We start from the raw sequence: 25,962 nt of genomic DNA, 5'->3' as shown, positions 1-25,962 counted from the left end.
CTCTGGCTCAATTTCCTCAGACCTGTTAATTCTCGCCTCGGTGCCTATTCTAATCACGGGCCCCACGCTGCAACTCTGGGCAATAGCTTGCTTAGCCTCCACACCGGCCCCAACAGTGCTAAGGATGCCTGGCTTCACCCTGGGGGTGCCCAGGAGTGGATACTTCACAGGGAAAGCCAGGAGGGGTTCCACAGCGGTATGAGTATCAGCGCCAGGAAACCGCATAGACGACACCGCAAGGTGACCGTCTGGTGACAGTGCGCTCTATAAGTACCATGACATTTACATATCAAAGGCTGCAGGAACTTTGAAGTCCCTGATACTAAATCACTACCCATCCTGCTGGAGGACGTGTGAACATCTTCCTCTGGAACAGGCATAGTTTCTAGCCTCAAAGCGTGGGCTCTCACCTGCAGAGGGTCGGAAATTGGTCTGTGGTGGCAGGCTGGACTACACCACTCCGCCAGCACACTAGAGGTTGGTAGGTTTTCAGGGGGCACTTCTCAGGTGCCCTCTGGGTGCATGTCTTAATAAATTCAATACTGGAATCAGTATACACCATACGTTTCAGTGAAGCTATTGTGTTCTGGGTAACTTATAATGACCATTGGCCAGTACATACCTTAGAATAGCTTACCTGCTACATCTAGTAATCTTGAATAAACATCACAGGGGCATATATGCCCGTGCAACCATGTCCTCGCGCAGGATACAATGCACCCTGCCTTAGGGCTGTTAGGCCTGCTGTAGGGTTGACTTACATATATCATACGCAGTGACTTGGGCATGGTACACAGGGTTGTGTGCCATGTAGTGTTTACACCATTGTTTGCAACATGTCACACAGCCTGAAATGGCAGTCTGCATCCAATTTCTATGGGAGGTTCCTTAGGATGGCATAAGATATGCTGCAACCCTTATGGACCCTCTGTGGTACCCCTGCCCTGGGTACCAGAGCTTAGCATTTACTAGGGATTTATAATTGGCACACACTGTAGCACCCTTGTATCAGTTTACCTTATTAATGGAAAGAGCATTGGTAATGGGGCCTGGTTAGCAGACTTCCAGTGCATTCAGGTAAAAACCATCAGTATTGTGGGCAACAAGTGGGGGGTGACCACAACAAAAAGGGGCCTTTTCCTACAAGGTCCACTTGACACTAGGTGGAGATTGACCAGAAACACAATCCGCCTCAGAACCCAGGCAATCAATCAATCAATCATAACATTTGTAAAGTGCACTACTTACCCGTGAAGGTCTTAAGGCGCTGGGGGGTGAGGGGTGCTGCTACTGCTCAAAAAGCCAGGTCTTGAAGAGTCTTCTGAAGGTCAGCAGGTCTTGGGTCTGCCGTAGGTGGGTGGGGAGTGTGTTCCAGGTCTTGATGGCAAGGTGGGAGAACAATCTGCCGCCGGAGGTCGTTCTTCGGATGCGGGGGATCGTGGCGAGGGAGAGGTTAGCGGAGCGGAGCTGGCGGGTGGGAGTGTAGAAGCTGAGTCGTCTGTTGAGGTAAGCTGGTCCGGTGTTGTGGAGTGCCTTGTGTGCGTGGGTGAGGAGCTTGAAGGTTATCCTCTTGTTGACGGGGAGCCAGTGCAGGTCTCTCAGGTGGGGTTGATGTGGCTGTGGCGAGGGATGTCAAGGATCAGGCATGAAGAGGCGTTCTGGATGCGTTGCAGCCATCTCAGGGGTTTGGCCGAGGCTCGTGCGTACAGGGCGTTTCCGTAGTCCAGTCGGCTGCTGACGAGGGCCTGGGTGACCGTTCTTCTCTTTTCGGTGGGGATCCACTTGTAGATCCTGCGAAGCATGCAGAGGGTGTTGAAGCATGAGGACGAGACGGCGTTGACCTGCTTAGTCATGGAGAGGGTGGAGTCGAGGATGACCTCTAGGTTGCGTGCGTGGTCGGTGTGTGTTGGAGCTGTTCCCAGTGTGGTCGGCCATCAGGAGTCATCCCAGGCCGAGGGGGTGGATCCGAGGATGAGGACCTCCATCTTGTCCGAGTTCAGCTTCAGTCGACTGTTCCTCATCCATTCGGCGACGGCCTTTATCCCTTCGTGGAGGTTGGTTCTGGCAGTGTGGGGTCTTTGGTGAGGATCAGCTGGGTGTCGTCGGCATAGGAGATGATGTTGAGGTCGTGCAGTCGGGCGATGTGGGCGAGTGATGCCATGTAGATGTTGAACAACTTTGGGGTGAGCCTTGGGGTATGCTGCAGATCTCGGTGGCTTCGGAGCGGAAAGGGGGGGAGGCGGACTCTGTGTTCTGCTGGCAAGGAAGGAGGTGGTCCAGTCCAGGGCCTTCTCTTGGATCCCGGCGTCGTGGAGGTGTGTTCGTAGAGTGCAGTGGCAGACCATGTCAAAGGCGTCTGACAGGTCCAGAAGGATGAGAGCCACTGTTTCTCCGTTGTCTAGCAGGGTCCTGATGTCATCGCTGGCGGCAATGAGAGCAGCTTCGGTGCTGTGCTTGCTGCGGAACCCGGATTGGGAAGGGTCCAGGATGCTGTTCTCCTCGAGGTAGCAGGTCAGTTGTTTGTTGACGGTCTTCTCGATGACCTTCGCTAGGAACGGGAGCAGGGAGATGGGCCGGAAATTCTTGAGGTCCTTGGGGTGCGCCTTGGGCTTCTTGAGTAAGGCGTTGATCTCGGCGTGCTTCCAGCTCTCCGGGAAGGTTGCCGTCTTGAAGGAGATGTTGATGACTTTCCGGAGATGGGGTGCGATGGCTGTGCTGGCATTTGGAAGATGTGGTTTGGGCATGGGTCTGACGGAGATCCTGAGTGGATGGTGTTCATGGTCTTGATGGTGTCGTCATCGGTGATGTTGGTCCAGGCGAGCAGGCGGTTGGTGAGGATGGTGGTCGTGGGGGCGGAGGTTTCTGTGGTTGTCGGGGCGGACGTGGCATTGAGGCGGTCGTGGATGTCTACGATATTGCGGTGGAAGAAGGTGGCTAGCAAGTTGCACAGGTTTTGCGAAGGTGGGACGTCTTAGGTGTTGGAGCTGGGGTTGGAGAGTTCCCTCACGATGTTGAACCCAGTCCCAAAGATCCAGTCAGCAAGGCTGATTCAACTGGGAGCTCCCATTGCTGTGATTTGTGGGCGAAGGATTAGCTAGATTAAGGACAGTAAGATTAATCTGAGCACCAAACTACAGACTTGTGTACTACTCTCCACTGAAAATGTTTTAGGACACTGTTTTATTCCTACAAATAAGGTCACAACGCTCTGAGTGAAATACAAATTTTTAAAAAGGTATCTGCCGGTGGGGGACTCTCCGCCAACCTGGCAAAGATGGAGAGATGTTGATACAATTTACTCACTTCTCAATGGCCTATTGTGTTCCTGATCCAATCATCTTGCGCTTTGCACAGAGAGGACCTGCAGCTAGTACTCCTGTTAGCCACCAAATAATGAGTGGGTCCAAACCGGAAGGGCTACATGTTCCCCAGATGCACTCAACTATAGACTGCTGGGTCTTCTAAATATAGTCACCATGGGGAAAGCTAACGGAAATGTTTTGAATCCTAAAAGGGACAAAGTGGAAACACCTGCATATGGAGTTTCTGGGGCCAAAACCAACCTAAGAGACCCTGTCCCTGCCCTGATAAGACAGACTTCTGGTCATGATGAGGTAACATCCTCAACCTCAGAAGGCTCCCTGTAGAAGGAAAGCAGTAAAAGGACAGAAAATTTGTGAAACGTACTTAATCACCAGGGAAATCAGCACTTAAAGACTTGTCATCAGCAACAGTAACACCGTTGACAAGAAAGTCTACTCCCAGAGCGGAGATGCTATTGTCAACAAAACATCCATGGTTGATGACTTAACCACCACAGACGACTCCACCAATGACTACACAATCATCACGGACAAAAACCCTTCAGTTGATGAGGACTATTGAACGGAGTAGCTAATTTTACTGACCAAGGTACCATTGCCAGCGAAAGCACAGTCAACAACACATATGCACCCACTGACAACTACGCTACCAGCATTGGATACGTCTGCAGCTCCTGCACCATTAACTGTAAAGATTACATCTCAGAGGGCAATAACAGCTACATCTTCCACAGCCGCAACAGGGGTTACATTGACAACTACTGCATCAACAGCCCATATACCTTTGTCACTACACCATTACCACAGACACCAATAAGGACTATGCCAATCTTACTACAGTTGTTTTCTCTAATAAGAAATACTCTAGAGCCTACACTACATCTTCTATATGACTCGTCTTAGGAATCTACTTCTAGTGATGAGGAACATTTATTTTGATAATGACAGCATGTTGTCAAGCGTGGCTTCAGGTGCAGAATGCCTCCATGGTCTTGACCCACAATGTGTGTCCCAAAATGTGGATGAAGAGGATCAGTCTTGACTACCAGGAGCAAAACCATTATGGTCAAATTTGAAAGACTGATATTTCTCAAATTTTAGCTTTGCCAATGGTCCAAGTGCTGATGGATTTCTTGCATTTAATGAAGATGATGATGGAGGACTTGTACTGAAGATTACATACAGCACAGCTGGAAGTTCCACTTCTGGCACCCATACAGACCTCGCTTCACGGCCACGGACTTTCTCAATCTGAAGATTTGTCCCACACAAAAATATTATGTCAGGAAGAGTCTATGACACAGCCTCTAGTTCCTAGTAGGGGCACTGTTCATGATACATCTCAGGCATCAGGTCAAGATGAATGCGACAGGTAGACTGATCAAGTCTCACGCCTCCCAAGAGGATATTTAAGATCCTGATGTAAATATTAAGTTCCAGCAGTGCAGCTAAGTTCAGAACAAATCCAGAAGACTCTCTACCAGATGATGTATACAGCTTCCAAATGCAAGTGGAAAGAGGGTCAGAAATTTGATTTGCCTACGGCCATTTTAAAGAAACTTTAAAAGGGACTGTATGTCAACATCTCGCACTAAACAGAAATTCCAATTTCTCACTCACACAGTGACTAAGTGACTGAGCATAACAAGTGCGTCGACTCATTTATTTTGGAAATTTGTACAGCACAGTATGCACCAACCAGATGGGCTCTTGGCAGAGAGAGAATTTGAAACAACAAGATGAAGTCCATTAGCACAAGAACTGAACACCAACGTTTCTCAGAAGTTTCCATGATGGTCTATTTTACAGATGATGGTGCAGAGTTGTTAAATGTTAGATGTAATGACAGGGAAGGAACAGCTACCTTGTCTGAATAGTCAAACGACAGAACAGGAAGAAGCCATTCTGATGAGGACCTCAGGAAAATAGCATGTAAGTTTTGCAAACAAAGTCAAGTGGTGCATATTTGTACTAAATCTGCTAGATAATATAGCAGGATTTTCTAAAATATGGTTTAAAAAAATAATGTAGCAGGATTTTAATAGCATGAATTCATCAAATGGAAGTCAGTAAAGAGCGGCCAACACTAGGTAGATATGGTCAGGCCAGATTAACTTCAATAGTCATCAAGCATCTTCAAGATTGTAGTGCTTACCAATATGGAGATTAAATACTTTGGAAGGGACATAAAATCATTCTATTTTTTTTTCAGAACAAATTTTATTGGGTTTCAGCAGTTGACAGAATATAAACGAGACACCGCTTCCGTAATATCAGGAAGGCAGTGAAAGTAGAAGAGCAATAAGGGTCAAAATATTCAATCAACGTTTACCCAAGCCCCCCTCCCCGTATTCCAACCCAGCACCCACCCCCCACCCTGCACGGTGTCTACATTGTCCAGAACATGAGCTGAGGCATCGTAATAGCAGCATGTGTTACAGTTCACTCAGAGGCAGAACCAATAAGGTCCAGACTTGTGGCTCTTGTCGCCGGGGGGTCCAGTAGTAGGCCCCGATAATCCGCCCATTTCTTCCAGATTCGGCAGTGTTTTCTGGGGCAGCCCCTGGCCTCAAAGATAGGACGTTCCAGGCCCATGTTGAAGTCCATGCCTCGCTTCCACACCCCCACCAGCGGAGCTCTGGGCGCTTTCCAGGCCCGGGATATGTCCCTCTTGGCCACCGTGAGACCCAATAGAAGCAAGTGGCGTTTGTATCTATTACCCCCTACTTGCTCCATAACATGGAGGAGGCCCAACTTCGGCGTGCGAGGGAGTTCCCATGCCAGTACTTCCTCCAGACAGTCCCACACACCAGTCCAAAATCTCTGCAGCCGTGCACATCCCCATACCGTATGTAAGAAGGAGCCCATCGCACTTCCACACCTCAGGCACTCCGGGGAGGCTATCAGCCCAGCCGTCCACAGCCGTTCCCTCGTATAATATGCCCTATGCAGGTATTTAAATTGGATGAATCCCAGGCGCACCGCTATTGCTGCTCCCCTAGGGGCCTCCAGGGCTTCCCTCCAGTCCTCCTCCTCCAACTCCCCCAGCTCACCCTCCCAGACCGCCCGCAGTTTATCAAGGGAAGGGGAACAATGGGTAACCAGCGTTTGGTATATGGTTGAAATTTTCTTTTTTTCCAATTCCCCCATAAATATCTTAGCTTCCAAGGGGCTGAATTCCTGCAAGGACGTTAAGTTCGCTATTGCGGGGGTCAGAGCGTGTCGGAGCTGCAGGTATCTAAAGAATTGAGACTGGGGCATGTCATATTCATCCCGCAATGCCTGGAACGACTTGAGGACCGTGCCCTTTAATACGTGGTCCAGTGCCGAGATGCCAATAGCATCCCAACCTTCAAATCCCCGCAGGGAAGCCAAGCCGGGCAGTCTCCCATTGCGCCACAGAGGAGTCTCACTTATTAGCCTATTCCACCACCCCATGCGGCAGAGAGCGTCGCGCCACACTCTGAAGACCACCTGAGTGACCACCGGGAGTCGTTTCCGGATAGCAGCCGAGTACAGGATAGTATGGAGCGTGTCCGGGTCCATCATATACCTTTCCAGGGCATAGGTCGGGTCACCCCGATCCCCATACCACCATTCAGTAAGGACAAGCAGGTGCGACGCCGGATAGTAGGATTGGACGTCCGATGTGGCCAGCCCCCCACAGTAGGTCGACAGGAAGCAGGTACGGAGCGCCACTCTTACTGCTCCCCCGGTCCACAGGAACCGACCCAAGGCAGAGTTCACCTGCCGAAACCAATGCGGTGGAACTGGGTACGGGTGATTTTGCAGTTGGTATAGAATACGGGGTAGGGCTACCATCTTGAAGATGGCCGAACGGCCATAGACGTTCAGGGGCATCCTGGACCACGTCTGCATATCCGAACGGATCCTGTCCCAGACTGGCACTATGTTACGGGACCACAACACTCCCGGCACATCCGTCAAAAAGACACCTAAGTATTTAAGGCCTCCTGCCGCTTCCTGCAGGACCGATGCCCAAGGACCCAAGGTCCCCCGGTCACCCAGGACCCACAATTTCGACTTTTGTACATTGATTCTAAGACCGGACACCTCTCCGAAAATGCGCATTATGTCCAGGACCCTCGGTCCCGATTTATTGAGGTCTGTGAGGAAAAAGAGCACATCGTCATCATAGAGTGCAATCCTATCAGATGGGCCTCCCACCCATTCCACTCCGTGCAATTGGGCATCCATCCTCACCCAAGCCGCAAGCGGCTCCATAGCCAAGGCGAACAGGTAAGGTGAGAGAGGGCATCCCTGTCGGGTGCCCCGACCAATGGGGAACGAACTGGAGACCGCCCCCGCAACCCTGACCGCTGCCGTCAGGTCCGTATACAGCAAGTGTATGTACGACAAAAAACGCGGGCCCAGATTAAGCCGGAGGAGGAGCGCTCGAAGATATGGCCAGCTGAGGGAGTCAAAGGCGCGGTCAATGTCCGCCAGCAAGAGGGCCGCAGGGATGCCCGCCGCCCGCACCGCCTCCACCACCAAATGCGCGCGGCGTATATTATGTCTTGTCGCTCTGTGGGGCATGAAGCCCGCCTGGTCCGCGTGGATCAAGTCCGTGATATATGGGAGGAGGCGATTCACCAAAGCCTTTGCCAGTATTTTCGCCTCAAAGTTCAGCAATGATATTGGACGATACGATTCCGGGCTATCTTGGGGCCTCCCCGGTTTGCAAAAAAACACGATCTCGGCATGTCGCCAGTCTGCCGGCAGTCTGCCACGGTCTCTAGCCACTTCCAGGGCTTTCTTATAGCGCAGCCCCAATTGGAGATGGAACAACTTCATGAATTCACAGGGGAACCCATTGGGCCCAGGGGCCTTGCCCGTGTTTAGTCCGCCTAGAGCTGTTCCCAGCTCCTCAGCAGACAGCGGGAGATCCAGTCGATCCCTAGCTTCATCTGAGAGCGCCCGGGGCGGAAGGTCCGCAAGGAATCTATCGATCTCCTCCGCCGGGAGGGATTCTTGGGGGGCATACTGCGTCTCGTAGTATTGGGCAAATGTTTGGGCCAGGATCTCGGGAGCTGAGATAGGGTTCCCGGCGGCATCTCGGAGTCCCGGCAAGGGCTGGGCTTGATAAGTATCCTGACACAGCCTATAAAGCATCGTGCTAGATTTGTCCCCCCATTGATAAATTCTGCTCTGCGTAGCAAGCCAATTCTGTCTGGCTTCATCTAGCAGTAAGGAGGTGTATGAGCGCTGGAGGTGCAGCAACACAGTCACCGCGTCTCCACTCTCCCCTGTCAGGCAGGTCGCCTCTTGGGTACGCACCTGGTCAGCCGCTTTCGCCAGGGCCAACGTGCGGGCCTTACGATTCACGGCGCACCACGCTATGTCCACGCCCCGAAGCACAGGTTTCAGGGCCTCCCACAAGGTCATGGCATCCACACTCGGGTCTTCATTCTCTATCCAATAATGCGCTATTGCCTCCCTCATGCGCGATTGGTAGTCGTTGCGCTGCAAGTACCACGTGGAAAGTCGCCAGCAAAACGGCTGTCGCCGCACACCTAGACTCAATGTCAGTGCAATCGGGGAGTGGTCCGAGAGGCCCCTAGGAAGTATGGATGTAGAAACGACTCTCCCTATCCAGGGCCGTGGGACAAATAGGCAGTCCAGACGAGAGAAGGATTTGTGGACCGCAGACACAAAGGTATATTCGCGGGTGCATGCATGATGATGCCGCCAAGTGTCAATCCATCCCATCCCTCGCACCATTCTACTCAATCGTGTAGTAGTATCGAATAGCTGGCCTCCCCCGGGTCTACAGCGATCAAGCCTCCCGTCCATCACGTCATTCCAATCGCCACCCACAATCGTCAGCACAAGCGGGACGTCAGTCCAGACATCAAACAGTCGTTCAATCAGAGCGTCTTGTAGTGGGGGTGGAGCATACACGCTGCCAAAGACCACAGGCTCACTCCCCAGCTTCCCCTTGACAAACGCGTACCGTCCATGCACATCCAGCCATTGTGTGTCATGTGTGTATGGGACCCTGCGATGAATCAAGATTGCAACTCCCCTGGACCCTCTCGTGAACCCAGCATGAAACACTTGGTCATATCCATGCCTCCGCAGACTAAGAACTTTTGTGCCCATGAGGTGCGTCTCTTGGAGTAACAAGACATCCGCCTTTTCAGTCTTCCCCAATCGTAGAACCGCACTCCGTTTAATTTTATCAAGCATCCCTCTCACATTCCAGCTCAATATGCGCATCGTAGCATGCGAAAGGCTTGCCCCCCTGTTGTTCAGCCGCCATCAATCACCCAAACCTTGAGATTATCGGGCCACCAAGACCACACGCGCACATACAGTTGCCCCCAAGTTCTCGTAAACACCGTGCTAGAGCTAGATCCAACTTCCCCCCCCATTATTCCCGAACCCCCATACCCCTGGTTCCCCCCCCTGCACCCCCTCCCCTGCCCCAAACTGTACCAACTACCCCCCCTCCAACCCCCCACCCCATACCTCAGAAACATTGACGTACCTGTCGCGGTGCAGGCAATCACAAACCTCCAACGGGAGGTCCAAGACCCACTACACCAATGGATCCCACCCAACTACCCGCAAAGTGTCTAACAACCTCCCACCCAACACGTGGGAACGAACTCCGGGAGTAGGCCCGCTCTCGTGTAAGCGTCTCCCGACCTACTGCATACCCATGAGTAAGGAATTATGTAGTCCATCTATAAGTGGCATGTCCAAGAGCAGCGCCAGGCCTACTCCATCCAGCCAAGCACCTCTTCAGCCCAGTAGATCCGTTGCCAGAGTCAGCGTGAAAGTAAGGGTGTCAGGATTTCGAGGGGGAAGAATCCGTCTCCTCCGGTGCCTCGGCCGTCTCGTCGTGGGGAGGCAGGCGCTTCTGGGAGCGCGACCTCCAGTTACTCCTGCTGCGTGACCTTCTGGGCGGTTTTGGGGGTCTCCCGGTGGTCGACGAATCAGAGTTCCGCCTAGGGGGGGTATTCACCTTGACTCGCACTGTCTCGTCTGTCCATTCAAAGACTTCCTCCGGGGAATTGAAGAACTGTGTGCGGGACTGGAAGACCACAAACAGGCGAGCCGGGAAGAGTAGAGCATATGGAATTTTGAGCTCTCGCAGACGTGCCTTTGCCGCAGTGAACGACTGTCTCTGCTGCTGGACCAATTTTGTGTAATCCGGGAACACAAGGATTTTGTGATTTTCAAACATTAGAGGGTCCTGGGCGCGGGCTTGTTGCAGGATAATGTCCCTATGGGGATAATTGAGCAATTTGGTCATTACCGAGCGGGGGCGAGGTCCAGTAGGTGGTTTTGGAAGGAGTGCTCGGTGCGCCCGCTCCACCACAAAGCAGCGCGACAGGGTGTCCGGGGGGAGCCATCCCGTAAGCCATTGGGTCAGGAAGGCCTCCATGTTCCCTTTTTCACAGTTCTCCGGGAAGCCCACGAAGCGCAGGTTGTTCCTTCTGGCCCTCCCTTCCGCATCTTCCACCCGCAGCGCAAGACCCTTCTGAATCCCCTCCATGGCGGCAACTTTCTTCTTGAGAATTACCACGTCGTCCTCGACTTCCGTGATCCTGGATTCCGTTTCGGTGATGCGTGCCCCCGCATTGCGTAGGTCCTGTCGGAGCAAGGTCACCTCGGCTCCGACCGCTCCGATCTTCGCATCCAGCATGTCCCTCGACTGCGTGATCGCCGCCATCAACGCCGCGTTGTCAGGTCCAGTGCCCTGGGGACCACCAGATGCCCCCGCACTCCCACTGGGTCCTGCAAACTTGTCCATCGGGCCCTGCTTAGAAGCATTGCCGCTGTTGCCCCCTCTCGTCATGTCTCGGGCAGAGTGATGATCTCGACCACGGGGGACCAGCAGTCCAACGCACCCCTCACTGTGTACACGTTTTCTGATGATGAGCGTCTCCCGGACCACCGTGGACCTCCGAATAGGAAGCGCACCCCTGCGGAGCTCCCGCAAGGCGCTATGTGTTCAGTGGCAGGGGATGGTGCCCGGCCTACACAGCCGAACCACGCGGCAACGGGGCCACTCACTCCGCCGCGGGGGCCGCCGAAATCAATCCAGCGCCTGCGCCACGTCTCCCAATGTCAACGCCAATGCAGTTAGGGGGCCGCCTACAGGCCCAGAACCGTGCCAGCAGACTGTGGGGGTCTGTCCAATTCACCCCCCTTCACCACGGCCCGAGGCGGCCGCCGAGTAGGAATGTGCCAGCAGTCCGGCCCCGGGGAAGAGTCTAGTAGGGTCACAGTCCAAATGTGGAGGGGGGGACGAGTAGGGGGTCGGTATGACGGCCGCCCCCCGAGCGTGCCAGTGTCCTTGAGCCCCGCGGCTCGATTCCGCCGCCGAGTGAGGCCAGGCACAGTCCCAGAGCGTCCCCTCCCCCACTAGGCCTCACGCCCAGCCACCTCTCCTTACCCCACCTCCGCCGATGTAGGGGCGCCAACTCAGTCTTCCCCCAGCCGGCATTGTCGCTACCACGCCAAGCGTCCAGGCGCTAGCGGGGCTAGATTAATCCCGGCCGCCTCTCCGCAGCTTCACTCCGCTGGGGCGGCACCTTCCGCCGGCTCGCCCCGGCTGCCCCACACTTCCGGGCGGCCAACCATTAATCGAGGTCCCGGCCGTGGCGTGGAGGAAGGCCCAGTCGCCGTCAGGGCTCCCGGCGGCTGTATCTCCTCAGCCGCAGACCGCCGGGACACCAGAGTCACTGCCGATGCGTCGCCGTCGGATCCGCTGTCAGCCACCTGATTTGGGGCGCAGTTCGGTCGGGGCGACGTAGGATGCAGGCAGGATAAGTAGGTGGCGGGACGGAGCTCACTTAGGCTGCGTCCGCCATGTTCGTCGTCTTGGCCACGCCCCCCAAAACATTCTATTTTGAGTCTGAAAGAAATTGGAGTAGGGGAGCAACTGGTTCAGAAGCGTTAAAACTTGGGACTAGGCTGATGCTTCACTCCCTCTGCATTATTTGACAGGCTATTTAAGGGAATGTTATGAACGCACACTTGCAGTTTTTGTTTGCAGTTTCTGGATTAGTTTGGTATGACATAACTATAAGATAGGTTAGCTTTATTACACACAAAGTTTAACGGAGTTCTGAAGAGAGGACTTACACTACGGGAAAAGACTATGCGAGAGAACAGAGAATGCAGAAACATCTAGAGCGGGCCGCAGCAACAAAAATGTAAACAGTTTAACAAGGCCCCATCATGAAATAATGAAGAACGTCATCACATTTTGAATGTAGCAATGAAAGCAAAAAAAGTTGCAAATCTATATACCAATAAAGAGGGTTTCTGAGCTAGCAATAACAAATCAATGTTTGTAGTGTTGTCGTTGACCATAGCAATCAGTGGCAACGGGGGCCATTTAAATTTGGGCTGAGTTAGTCAGCCAGTTTCCCCTGTTCGTTGTAATAAAGCGCAACCTAATAACCCCGAGAGCATGGGTACACAACCAATATAAATAGCTGCTCCAAAATCAACTGCTTATTAACTTAATTGCAGTAGTCGGTTGAAATAATCTTGAGCGAAAAGTGACAACAATCAACAAGTAGCATACATTTCAAAGCTCCAAGCAGCAATAATTAGGAATACATGACCAGAACAAGGAGACAGGGGCCACCTCACTTGAGTCTGATCACACAAAGGCATTTGTTCTGTATAAAATGTACAGCTTCATTTACTTTTTCACATATTACTACTTATTAAGTTACATTTATTGCTGAAACAGGTATGACGTTGGGCATTTTCCTATCAAGAATCATTAAACTGACAGCATATTTATGCTATAGAGCAATTCCATTGGAAACAACTGTTTTACGTTCCCCAGTACAGCATTTCTACAACTACAATGTTAATGAGCCTCCAATCATAGTATGAAAACGGACAGAAAATGTAGAAACTTCTCTTGGCACTATAGTCCTGGAAGCTTGAAGATGTGAAAGGACCGCAAAAGAACCTTAAATGATACAAATATTACCATAGTGACAACTCCATCTGTCTTAAAAACTGATTTAGTTTTGTAAAGGTAACTGCACTACAATGAAAGCTAGCCTTGGCTCAGTGACAGCAGAACATATGATAAACGTTTACATTTGTGCATCATTGCCAAATTTTCCAAAAACTGTACTTACACATCCAACAGGTCTGGTTTTAGCACCGTGGGTACCGCCGTTTCAATACTGTAGAGTTTGCACTGGGATCCATAGAGGGTTCCTTTTACCAACCTGAAGGAAAAAAGATGAGCTTTTAGGAATTGTGTCAACAAGGCCTACTGTGAACACAGTTTTTAAGATTGTGTCTCAATCTCATCTTCTCTTGACAGTTCTTACTGTTTAACTGATTCTGTCCTTTCGTTAATGCAGCTTCTGCCATGCAGGAGCTACAATCACTTTCTCATTTCTCCTCACAGTGCTCCTAACATGCTGCTGAGGGTCTTATTTTTATTTCTTTAGACCAGATGCCCACCCTCACCTATGAAGCCAATCTGCTCACTTCAAACCATTCCTTCAATGGAAATCTATCCTTTTGACTGCTCAAACTTACAAGATTTCTTTACTTCACATCCACTTTTTACATAGCTGTTTTCCACTCATCTCCTATGAGGCACATTTTAGAATCCACATCCACTTCATGGTCTTTATCTTTAGTTGTGCTGCTCCACTTAATTACCCTAGTTTAAGATGTTCTCATTCCTATTTGTTTAGAACCTATTTTGACAGCCTTAGATTCTGATGAACCAGTTCATTTTCGCTTTCACAAACCTTTTCTACTTCTTGCTAATCTCACACCCACCCCTAAAAATACCACCCTCTTCTATCTACATCTGCTGCGCCTTCCACAGACTTCATGATGCCAATTGGACGCTCAGTAACTTCCAGTGCACATCCTTCTAGTTTAAGTCGGACTGGTCTCTCAATGCCTCACTAGGAAGCAATTTACTTACTTTTGTAGAGTAGTGACCAAGATTCCACTGACAAAGAACTAATGTTATGAATGAAAGCCTTTGCCAAGTCAGGATTACTACTTCAACAAATCAAATGAGTTATTATTGAGCCATCAAAAATTAAAGGTTGTGTGTGGACACCACCTCAGCTAGGGTGGATTTTTTGCTGAATGTTATCCTTACCGTTCCACCACTGTGTGCGCATCATTAAATCTTGCAGCAAAGACATCTCCAATGAAGTACTCAGCAAGCCGTCCTACAGCCTGCAGCAAGGAACTCAGATCTCGCAGAGAGCAATGTAACCTTCGGCAGTCATTCTCGGCTGTGACATTCAACCTATGGCCTGAAAAGGAAACGGATCATTCAGTTCAGCATGTGGCATGACAGGTATACCAGCACAGAGGAAGTAGCGGTAGCGAAGGAAAAATGTGTGCTATGGCCAGTACGGTTACAGTCCTCTTTGTTCATGCTATTTCCCACTAATGAATGGTTCGCAATTTCCTAACTTTGCGTAAAGGATGAATAAAAGATTTTCCATAAAGAAAACTCTTGAAATGTTTTCATTAACCCCTTATTCTAGTGTCCCTTCATGCTCCTATGCCCGGTCTATACCCATGCCTGACCAAGTGTTTCCGCCAAGTTTCTGTGGGGTTCTGGAATATCTAAGTTCTAGGGTCATCATTGTTGGTGTTGTGAAAGGGGTGACAGCGAAGACTAAAACTGCCTGAAAAAGTTGCATTTAGAACCAAGCAGGACTTAATGTAAGTAAGTAAAATAGTATTTTTAAAAAGATGATACAGTTGAATGGAATGCAGTTGACTTTGTAGCAGGTAGGTCAAATGTTCAGAATCAGTTGAAATTACTTTACAGTTACTTTTTGGATTACTTCCCAGATTAATTTTCAGGATTACTTTTTCTACTCAGTGTGATATGCCTAGATATCAGACTGGGACATTTCCTGCACAAAAGGTAAGTCAGTTTTTCTTAAAACACAGTTTCATAAGTTCTCATCCAATTTCCAACTCCACATTTAGAACTATTTTTCACAAAAAATCAGTTAATGCAGTCCTATGGGAGAAAATCAGGTTGTCGGTTTTAAGTTAAGTATTCTGTCTTGGGGGTTGGATTTCTGGGGTTAGGACCAGGGTTTCCCCAGGGTCAAGTATGCACTCAAAGAAACTCCTCAGTGGCATTAGGGCGGCTGGGTGCAGAGTGCTGAGGCCCAATGGTATCCAATGGAGGATAGGGGGCCACTGGTTAGTGGCTGCTCACGGGCATGCCACTTGAATGTGGGAGCAAAGCTCTAAGGGTTTAGCTCAGGGCAAAGAGGGATTCAACACAGCACACAAGGTACACCCACAGTGGCACAGGGGTTGCCGGGGTGCAGGGTCGACATCCGGAGCCCTGTTGGTTTCAATGGGGAGGCTCCGCTCAGAACAAACACTGCAGGCGCGGGCACAAAGATCTTCTGGAGGCAACCACTGGTGGGAGAGCTAAGTTGGGATGTCGAGGGATGCTGGCACACAGTTGGTTTGGCCACTCAAGGCTGTGGGGCATCGGATATAGGGGTGTCTTTTGGCATCGAGTTTTCCTTACCGGCTCTGATCGGGGGGGGGGGGGGTTGGTCAAGGAGGATCCTCCAGAAAGGGGCTGCAGGCGTCAGGAGACTTGCAGTAGGTCAGGGATCACTCAAACTCGGGCCTTCGGGTGCAGAGTGGGGCAAACTCATGGATTTGGCCGGAGCCAGAGTCTGTTGGTGAGCAAATCAGTGCTGACGAGAGACAAAGTCTTTTAAGGGAAGGCACTGCAGGTCCTCCAGGTTGTAGGGGGCTTTTGGCTGCAGGACACACTGGGATTCCATTGGCTGCAGGACACACTGGGATTCCATTGCAGTAGGTCGAGTTTGGGGCTGGACGGTAGGCGAGGGGCCAAGTCAGTTGGTGTCCTCCTCTTCTCCCTCCAGCGCGGCTCTTTGGTCATTCTTCTTCGGTCTTCTTATTTGGGGAGGTAAGGTTTGGGGTTGCCCCTAAATACTAAATTTAAAGGCGTTTCAGGTAGGTACAGGTTGGAACCAATGGCTTCCTTTCTTGGGGTGGGTACACAACCTATTAGGCCACCCTTCAGTGGGAGGGGGGCATAAGCCTCACTCTGGTTGCCCGAGTCCCCCCATCTTCAAGATGGCGGGGACAGAGTTGTGCTTCGCCTCTCCTCCCCACCTGAGGGGTGCGGTTGGCAAAGGTGGGCACACCTCTCCTCCCATTTTGGTTTTACCGCGGATTCTCCCACCCAAAGTGGAGCTCAGAACCGGTGGGGGGCAGTTGCTACCAGCAGCAAATTGCTGGGTCAGCTCACAAGGGTCGCAAGCTTTTGAAGCTTACCCTTCGTAGACCCTGCCCATCCTGTGGGAGGAGGCTTGGCACCTCTGCCCAGGATGTGCCTTGTTTCAGGACCTCAAGAGCTTGAGGCTCTCGACCCAGGGGGTTCAGAAACATGTCTAGGGGTGGCATCTGGTGAGCAGCCAGTCAGCCCGGGCCCTAGAGTTAGGTCATTCTTCAGGGGGCATCTCTAAGATGTCCTCTGAGTGTATTTTTCATTTAATCCCACACTGGCATCAGTGTTGGTTTAATGTGCTGGGAAGTTTGATATCAAACTTCCCAGATTTCAGTAAAGCCATTATAGTGCTGTGGAGTTGGTATTGACAAACTCCCAGATCATATACTCTACTAGGAGGATGCAGATTGTATAACCCACTGAAATATCATTTTCATGAAAGATGTACCTTTGGGTCCATTAAAATAGTCCCTCTCAATTGCTGAAAATAAACATGAACAAGACGAAACAGGATTCCGCCACGGAAACAAGTGCCGAAAGATGGATCCTCATGAATGCAATTAAATGCCACTAAAACCCAAGATGGACAGCTTGATCCTTTTTCACTTGGAAGGGAGTAACACATTCTGTAAACATGTCTAGGTATCCCAGTTTGGTAGTTCACAGCAAGAAAGTACAGGTAATGTGAAACCCATTTTAGAAAAAGTGGCCCGTGGTAGGATTATTTCCCTTGCTTTTCCCAAGCTGTAACCTCTTTATTCTACCACTGTATAAAGTTGACGGACAGAGAAGCTTTACTTACCAAAAGCTCCAGTATCTATGGCTGGTTGGGCTGTACACGGATAGTTTATGCATTGGACTTTTGTACTTGATATCTGAAGCGTTAGATACACATGAATCTGAACGAAGGCTGATGTTTTCATGAGGCTGGCTCACTATACAGTGTCCACCTCTGGTGAGGCACTGTGCACGGAGTCCAGGCAACACTCAGTGTTTAGGTCCATGAAACCCAGAGCTCTTGAGGGGTAGCGCTGGAGAGCAGCTAAGGCTTAGTCAGGAGGGGAGAAAAGCAAGTGCATTCATCACTATAGTCAGTCAGTAAACATTTCACGCAAGAAAGAATCACATCAGGTGAGTATAAAAACACTTTATATTTATTACTACACACTAGGCACTGACTTTGTATATCTCATCCACGGAGATATCAATTTCAAATAAATACTTCAGATAAAAGTAGGTAGCATAGGTAAACACATAGGGCCCAAACCGGGGACCAAATCATATACTAAGATAGTGGAATTTAAGGTAAGTAGCCAACCAGGATTAGACCCAAGAATGGAGGATCCCAGGGGCACACAGAACCACCCAAGGAGAGTAGCCACCGACCCCCCAGGCGCACGGGTGCAGAGTGGTTACACCAGATCAAACGTCCATAGAATAACAGGTTAAGCTGCCAAAAGACCTCAAATGAACTGCTTTGAATAAAGGAAGGTAGAAGAGCCACCCCACATGTGGATACCCCAGGAACCAGAATACCTACATCACGGAGCCCAGGTGAATAGGGGTGAAGTGGAGTCGGAAACGCCCATAGATGCCAATGGAGGTTCGTGGAAGACCTGCAGCTACAACGTCTCTTGGACCAGGCCGGTGCAACCAAGATGAGGAATCCAGATGAGAAGAACCTGAAAGTAGAGGGAACAGAGTCCAAACTACCCGGAGGGGACCACGAGGCACAGAAGGACTATACCAGCGCTGGTTGGAGGTTCTTGCTGTGTTTGGTGAGGATGAAGCAGCAGCTGTGGAGCCCAAGCGACGATGCAGGAGCACAGGAGCCAGCCACGAGCGGTCCTACACCGGTCGACGAGTGCAGGGTGGCCAGCGACCTGCAGGACCACCAACAAGCCTTGGCAAACGCAAACATTGGTTTGCAGGAGAAGATGCTGTGCTGCAGACCAGCAAGGTCTGCGGGACTAATCCAGCAAGGGTAAGTCAGGGCCGAACCTCAGCATGCAGGAGAGCCAGAAGAAATCGATGGAGCCCCCTCAAGGACCCTCTGGAATCCGGTACAGGGAGTGCAAAGAAGCCTCGACAGCACACAGGGGATGAAGGCCCACGATGCAGAGAGCACATCATCCTTGGAGGTGTGCAGTGCTGAGGCTTCTTGGAGCTTGAAGATCTTTCCTGAAGAGAGCGAACAAGCTTTGGTAACATGAGACAGGAAGGCGGTTCACATTGGTTGGAGAGGGATTACAGTCGCCCAAGTTGCAGGGAAGAAATGTCAGGCCTCTGAAGAACCAACAAACCACCACCTATTTTGCAGAGCTGGGCGATGTCCATAGGATAACAGAATCAGGAAACCGGTCATCGGCGTAGAAGTGCCTGCGGATGCAGGGAAGTGACTTCTTCACTCCAAGGGAGACTCATTCTGGATGGGATGCAGGCTGAGTCATTGGTGACTTGGAGGATGCACTTTCATGGAGTTGCAGAACTTGGAAAACCACAGGGACGAAGATGCAGCAGAAATCTTCCCAACCGAGCAATCTTGTCGTAGTTCCTGCTTGAAGAACAGTAGAGTTCCAGTGTCCACCAACAGAAGAGTCCTGGGACAGTCTTCAGATGACAGGCAGTCAGATCTAGAGGTTGAAGTTGAGACGAATTTAAGGACCCACCCTCCCGGGAGCCCTTAAGTAACCCTAAAAAGGGTCACACCTCCTTCGCAGGAAATCCTCTGTTCAGCTTCCCCTGCCAGAGTTAAACTCATCATTATATAGGAAAAACAGTGGTTCCTGTGGAATGATATACATTTGATATGCATTTAAAAAGCTGATATTCCCACCGCTGTTTGGCGGCTCGTTAGCTGGTCTGGGGGTAGGCGCCATCTTGGGAGGGGAAGTGCCAAAAAGGGACGCCATCTTTGTTGCCGCTCTAGTTGTCGCGGCAGACATAGCACGATTGGGTGCTACTTAAGCCGGCTAGAGCAGGTGCCCGTTCTGTTCAGGCAAGCGCTAGTGCAGGCGAGGCATTATTTATCGCGCTGCTGCTGCGCTTGGTTTGTTGGAAACACCTAAATCAAATGGTGATTGAAACTTAATTGTTTTAGCTGCTTATGCTCGGCGCTTAAAAACGTGAGTCTGTGCATTTTAACTTGTGTAATTTTTATAGTAACTTTTCACTATTTGGAATTGCGGTGTGCAGCGGGCTTCTTAGGACATACCTGCATTTAAAAAGCTGATATTCCCACTGCTGTTTGGCGGCTCGTTAGCTGGTCTGGGGGTAGGCGCCATCTTGGGAGGGGAAGTGCCAAAAAGGGACGCCATCTTTGTTGCCGCTCTAGTTGTCGCGGCAGACATAGCACGATTGGGTGCTACTTCAACGCCCCCATGACAACGCGCAGCGGTGACGCGCAGCGGGCGCGCCTGAGACGCGCCGGAGGCTCGCCAGAGGCGAGCCCATCTTTGCCCATCAGTGACCATCCGGGACCCGGGGCCAGAACCCCTGGTCCGTTTCTGCGCTATTCTAGAGGCGAATTATTGGAGCTTAACTTGGGTAAGTCTCAACTTGATCAGGAGTGCTTACATTTGTTGGCCCGGGAGCACCTGCTGACTTTACCTAAGAGCATTAGAGCGAGGCAGGGCGGCCCCAATGTCCGCACTTTAAACTTTGGTCTGCTAAATACACGCTCTCTGCAGTGCCATAAGCTGGAGGTCTTTTCATTATTGGAAGACGGAGAGCTAGATGCTCTCGCACTTACCGAAACATGGCTGGAGGACTGTTCGGCGCCTGATTTAGTGGCGGCACTGCCAGATAACTTTTTGGCACTCCATGTCAATAGGGAGGGAGCCAAGAAAGGAGGGGGAGTAGCCCTCCTCTACCAGGCCCGTCTCAGCGCCGAAAGGTTTCTATCCGAAACCATGGGGGGTGCAGAGATTATGGGGGTAAAACTCAGGCAGGGGGTGGCCTGTCTGGTGTTCCTGGTGGTATATCGTCCGCCTTGGGCTTCGCCTGATTTCCCGGTTCTTTTTACAAGACTAGTTCAGGACCTGCGCTCACGATACGATAAAATGATTGTTGTCGGAGACTTCAATTATCATTGGGAAAAATCCCCTAAAGAGGGGCAAGCACTTCAAATTGAGGAAGCAATTCTTTCCTTGGACTTCACTCAACAGGTGAAGGGTCCGACACACGAGAAGGGACATGTGCTCGATCTAGTCTGGACTACGATGCCAGTCCAGGGCGCGGTAGAGATCTTGCCATGCGCTTGGTCAGACCATTTTCTAATAAAGGGCAAAATACTTTCGAATAGCCACCTGCCTAAGTCGGGGGAAGGTTGGAAAATGGCGCGGAAGTGGAGAAACCTTGATGGGGATACAATGGTGTCTCTTCTAGAACAGTCTCCCCCAGTAAAGGAGAAGAACGACAGTATTGATGCCCTTTGTGGTCATTTATACCTCAAATTGGGGAGAGCCATTGATTTGGTGGCACCCCTTCGTAGGGTGAAGAAGGTGGAGAGAGGAGCTGGGGCTCCTTGGTACAATGACTCCCTACGTGACATGAAACGTGAGGTGAGGAGGAAAGAACGGGCATGGCGGAAAGAATATGACGCCACTGCTAAGGAAGAGTATAGGTCATCATTAGCGTCTTATAAATTAGCCATCCAAACTAGGAAGGCTGCTTTCTTCGAGGAAAGAATAGTTGCAGCCAGGAATCCACAGAAGGAAATCTTTCGGGTTCTGGCGGAGCTCAGGATTAACAAAGAGCAAAGCACTGAGTTCGTGCAGGAGGATTGCCAGAGGTTCCAGGACTTTTTCGTGAATAAGATCTCCGATATTCTGGGTGAAATTGCTGCAACTACACCCCTCGAATGTTCCTGCCCACCCGACCATACTGCCCCACTGGACATCATCCCGCTAGTTGGATTCCCCCCAATTTCGAAACAGGAATTATCCACAATCACTGGCCGAGTTAAATCCGGCTCCCTGATGGATCCATGCCCCCCTGAAGTGTTTAAGCTGGCATTACCAGGTATCGAGGATGAAGTTCTGCAATTGCTAAACACTTCCCTCTATACAGGACAGGTCCCCCTAGCTTTTAAAGAGGCTCGCCTGATTCCGTTATTAAAAAAACCTGGGTCGGACACAAAATGTTTAAAGAACTTCCGTCCCATCTCACAGCTGCCTTTCTTGGCTAAGGTGGCTGAGCAGCATGTGTTGGCTGTGCTCTCTAAACATCTAGAGTGCAACAACCTGCTGGAGGCTAATCAGGCAGGGTTCCGTGCTAATCATAGCACGGAACTAGTTATGCTATCAATCCTGGACGAACTGAGGAGTCGGGCTGATAAAAAAACACCGAGTGCCCTGGTACTATTAGATCTCTCCGCGGCCTTTGATACCGTGTGTCATGAACAACTTCTGTCGCGGCTGAGATCTTTTGGTATCGGGGGCTCCGCTCTTGCATGGCTTACATCGTTCCTGCAGGGCAGGACACAGAGTACAGTTGGGGGACCTGCTTTCCACCTCCGCACCCATCACCTGCGGGGTCCCACAGGGCTCTGCCCTGTCGCCCTTACTCTTTAATGCCTACTTACAGCCACTAATTGCACTCCTGAACAGGATGGATTGCTTAGTATATAACTACGCCGATGACACCCAGATAATCATTCGGCTGGATGATGGTCCAGGAGCGTCTACCAGGCTGCAGGACATACTTAAAGCCACGGTTAATTGGATGTCTAAAAACTCCTTAAAAATTAAGACGGAAGTGTTGCCCATTTCCATCACGGGCAACCCCTGGAACGAGAAATTCTGGCCTGTGGAGCTGGGCGTACCACCGAAACCGGCGGCCGCAGTGAAAAGTTTGGGCTTGTACGTGGATGAGAAGCTCTCCATGGGAAAACAAGTCTCGACGGTTGTGGGTACCTGCATTGGCCTGATGCGACAATTGAGAAAAATTTCATCTTTACTCTCATTTTCCACCTTGAGACGCGTGGTCTCAGCCATAATTTTGGCTAGGCTGGACTACGGAAACTCCTTGTATATAGGGCTACCCCAGCGGCTGCTGGATAAGTTACAGGGGGTAATGAATGACGCTGCCAGGCTGATCTACAAAAAACCCAGGACGGCACATTCGTCCCCACTGATGCAGGAGCTACACTGGCTCCCGATTCGGCAGAGGGTTGCATTCAAAGGATTGTGCATTGTACATAAGGCGCTATATGGCAATGCACCTAAATATGTGAAATCTCGCCTATCTCCCTACACGCCGAGCAGGACTTTGCGCTCGTCGGATGCTACCTTCCTTTCTCAATCTCGTTTTAAGTTGGCCACGATGGGGGGGCGTGCCTTTTCTAATACACTCCCTGCTTTGTGGAATAAATTGGCCCCGGAACCAAGGAAGGAATGCAATCTGTTAGCCTTCAGGAAAAAATTAAAAACGGTTCTGTTCAAACAAGCATGGAGCAGCTCTTAGATGCATTGTTAAGATCATGTACCTGCCAAACCGTACTACGCAATCTGGACAATCAGCGCTTAGAGACCCCTGTGGTTATAACGCGCTATACAAATTAAATAAATAAATAAATAAAATAAATAAATATACTAGGAGGTTATGATACATAAGCACAATCGTAATATAAAGAGTTAGATAATGGCATTGTACCCGATCAAGCTGACCCATGCAGCTTTTTCTGAATCTACACGAGGAGCGCTGTCCCGCTTTTCTAATCTTCTACCGACAAACTCCCAGTGCATTCTCACTGCTAATCCACAAAGGGATTCTACAACGCTACGGCTGTGGCGTAAAATTAATTGAGCCCCTCTGGCCTACCTACATACCCCGTTAGATTGACAGCCGGTCCTCACATTGAGTACCTGGACGGGTCCTCATGTGAGTAAACCCCTTTACTCTATTCTTCACTTGTGGCACATTATTTTCACAAGGCTGCCTAATCATAAATTCAGATGTCCCTTCATCAATAGTCCTGAAGAGACCCTGCATTGTTTTGAGGGTCGAAACACCGTCGACAAACAGAAGAAGCAAACCATTTTCCCAGCACATATCATTGTATATGGCTGTTGTTCACATGGAATTATTTTGATAATGGTCGACTTGTACAAATGGGAAGAAAAACCTGAACTGGATGAGCTAGGTATGTTTGAAATTGGGAAAACAGAGCAATGGTCTGAGTTTTATTTGTTTTAGGAAAATAGGTCATCTCTTTCCTTGTGGTTCATGGGGCAAAAATCAGTTTTAAAAAGAAACAGATGTATAACCCAGGTAGCACCAATGCAGTTCTTTCCAGGACCGTGATGGGATTATCAAACTTCTAAGGGAGCTGGTTCTGGAAGCATGGTTAAACACGAGTTGCTTTAACCTGTTATGAAACTGGTACAAAGGCAGGATATGTTTTTGTGGAACGTTCATATTCTTGTCAGGTGTGAAATGTTTATTTGATGCGGCGTGATCCCAAGCTTTGCAACCCAGTATGGTTCCTTGAAAAGGTATTTGCAACGGTGTAAGCCCGTATGAAGTCTCCTATTTTACTGGTAGTTAAAAGCCCCGAACATGGTCACATTGTGAAAATGGTACAGATAGTCTTTGTAAACTAGAGCAGCATGCCCACACCTGAATTTGCCTTTCCCAAGCGTCCGCTTACTAAATCCATTACAAAAGAAATATTCACCTTTGCGACTGAGAGAAGAGAGTTCCACAGTAACCTCTGCCAAAGTCCTGAAGATAAAAGAAAGACTAATGGAGGGCAATTTGCCTAACATTGAATACCTTTGTTTCAGAAGAGGGTGGCAACTTTTTCTGGTTTTGAAATTAAGATGAGACTTCCATCAAGAGGCAGAGACAGCTAAACAAAGAAGGAGCTAAAAATAGGGAGGAACGGTAGTACTGGGAGAACTCAATCCCTGTCTCTTGACAATTTTGGGTGGTGCTAGAATAGGTGGGGAGGGTTGACCAGGAAGAGCCCAATAGAAAACAGCTAACACAAGAACTACGTTGAGCCTGTCAAAAAAAACTGCTTTGCCAGCATGTCTACAGCTGCAGGCACTTCTCACCAGCTGGGAAAAACAACTGCATTTGGAAGCAAAAACATGGACAGCTCATGCCACCAAACTTAAGCAAAATACCCACTGCTAATAGTGAAAACACTGAATGCTGGGTTATACACCTACAATGTACTACACTATAATGCAGACCCTGAACGCTATAAACATAGCTATCACTGCCAGCCATAAATAGCATATCTATCTAGTGGTAGTTATGAATTCTACACCACCTGCCACCAGTCAGTACTACAGCCACAGCTAACAATGTCAGCAGAATAACAGTTAACACAGCAAATCATAAATTACATATCCCCAGCTAACACGGTAATCAAAGGGAAGTGGACCACATAATACAGGCACACACAACCCCCTTTGCCCAGTGTTCATACCACTAGCCCTAATGACAACCTGCCCTAAACGGTGCATTGCTGGCCCTGAACTGTTTACACACTGTTAATCATTGCATTGAAATGGATATGAGATGAAGGCAAGTCCAAGATACTCACCTGTACCCGAAGTCACAACAAAGCGCTGCAATCCCAGATACACATCCACATTCTCTTGGAGCACTGAAAACTGAAGGAAAGAATATGTTTCAGGGTAACCGATAGAACTGATGTATTTATGTTTTTTCTAGTGTCACAACTGTAACTTTACTAGCACTTCAGAGCTTTAGAACATGATCACATAGATATGAGAATTAATGAGTCACATTTCAGCAGGTATCGCTTTTCACAAGCTGAGCCGTCTGTTATGAGAAAACCAAAGCCAGTTACTGCACTCTTTGAAAGCTTCCTGAAACTTCTTATCATTGTAGAAATGTACAGAAGAACATGCCTTCGTACAGAGAGTAGATCTTTCCTTCCACTAACTCCCACGTGTTACTAAGTCTTTATCATCCATCCACCACCAAGATGCACCATAGAGTTCATTTTTGGTTTACTTCATTTGTGGCAAGACGTTGATCACTCAATCTACAATATTATCAACTTCTCCCAGTTATCTAACATTTTTGCCTCATGCCCTTTAAATGAAGTCTCAATATTTTGTAGTCATTTCAACCACTGTTTTGCTTGCATAGTAATGTGATTTTGGAAACTTGCATGGAGTCTGGCAAAGTCTACAACTATAAAAGCCTAGACAGCTTGGACACAGTAAAGGAACATTGTAAAAAAGATTTTAAAGAGCAAGAGGTCTGCTAGAATTCCTCAATGGTGCAGGAGGAGAGGCTGTCTCGGTTCTTTAACAGGAAACACATTCCCAGGCTGGATAACGATTCACAGACATAATTTAAAGATGGCGG

General features: G+C 49.6%; 1 protein-coding gene across 1 annotated transcript in view; it reads right to left on the bottom strand.

Moving 5' to 3' along the window:
* XPO6 (exportin 6) overlaps window positions 1–25,962 on the bottom strand; it is a 654,194-nt gene that overhangs the window by 289,780 nt on the left and 338,452 nt on the right. Inside the window, exons 12-14 of the mRNA XM_078663046.1 lie at window positions 25,166–25,235; window positions 14,461–14,620; window positions 13,466–13,558 (exon numbers count right to left, since the gene is read on the bottom strand). Coding sequence (XP_078519172.1) covers window positions 13,466–13,558; window positions 14,461–14,620; window positions 25,166–25,235 — 323 coding nt within the window. The remainder of the gene's footprint in view (window positions 1–13,465; window positions 13,559–14,460; window positions 14,621–25,165; window positions 25,236–25,962) is intronic.

Source organism: Lissotriton helveticus, chromosome 10 (assembly GCF_964261635.1).
Source record: "Lissotriton helveticus chromosome 10, aLisHel1.1, whole genome shotgun sequence".
NCBI classification, from domain to species: domain Eukaryota; kingdom Metazoa; phylum Chordata; class Amphibia; order Caudata; family Salamandridae; genus Lissotriton; species Lissotriton helveticus.
Note: the sequence above shows the minus strand (reverse complement) of the source record. Positions and strands in the feature narration are given on the sequence as shown.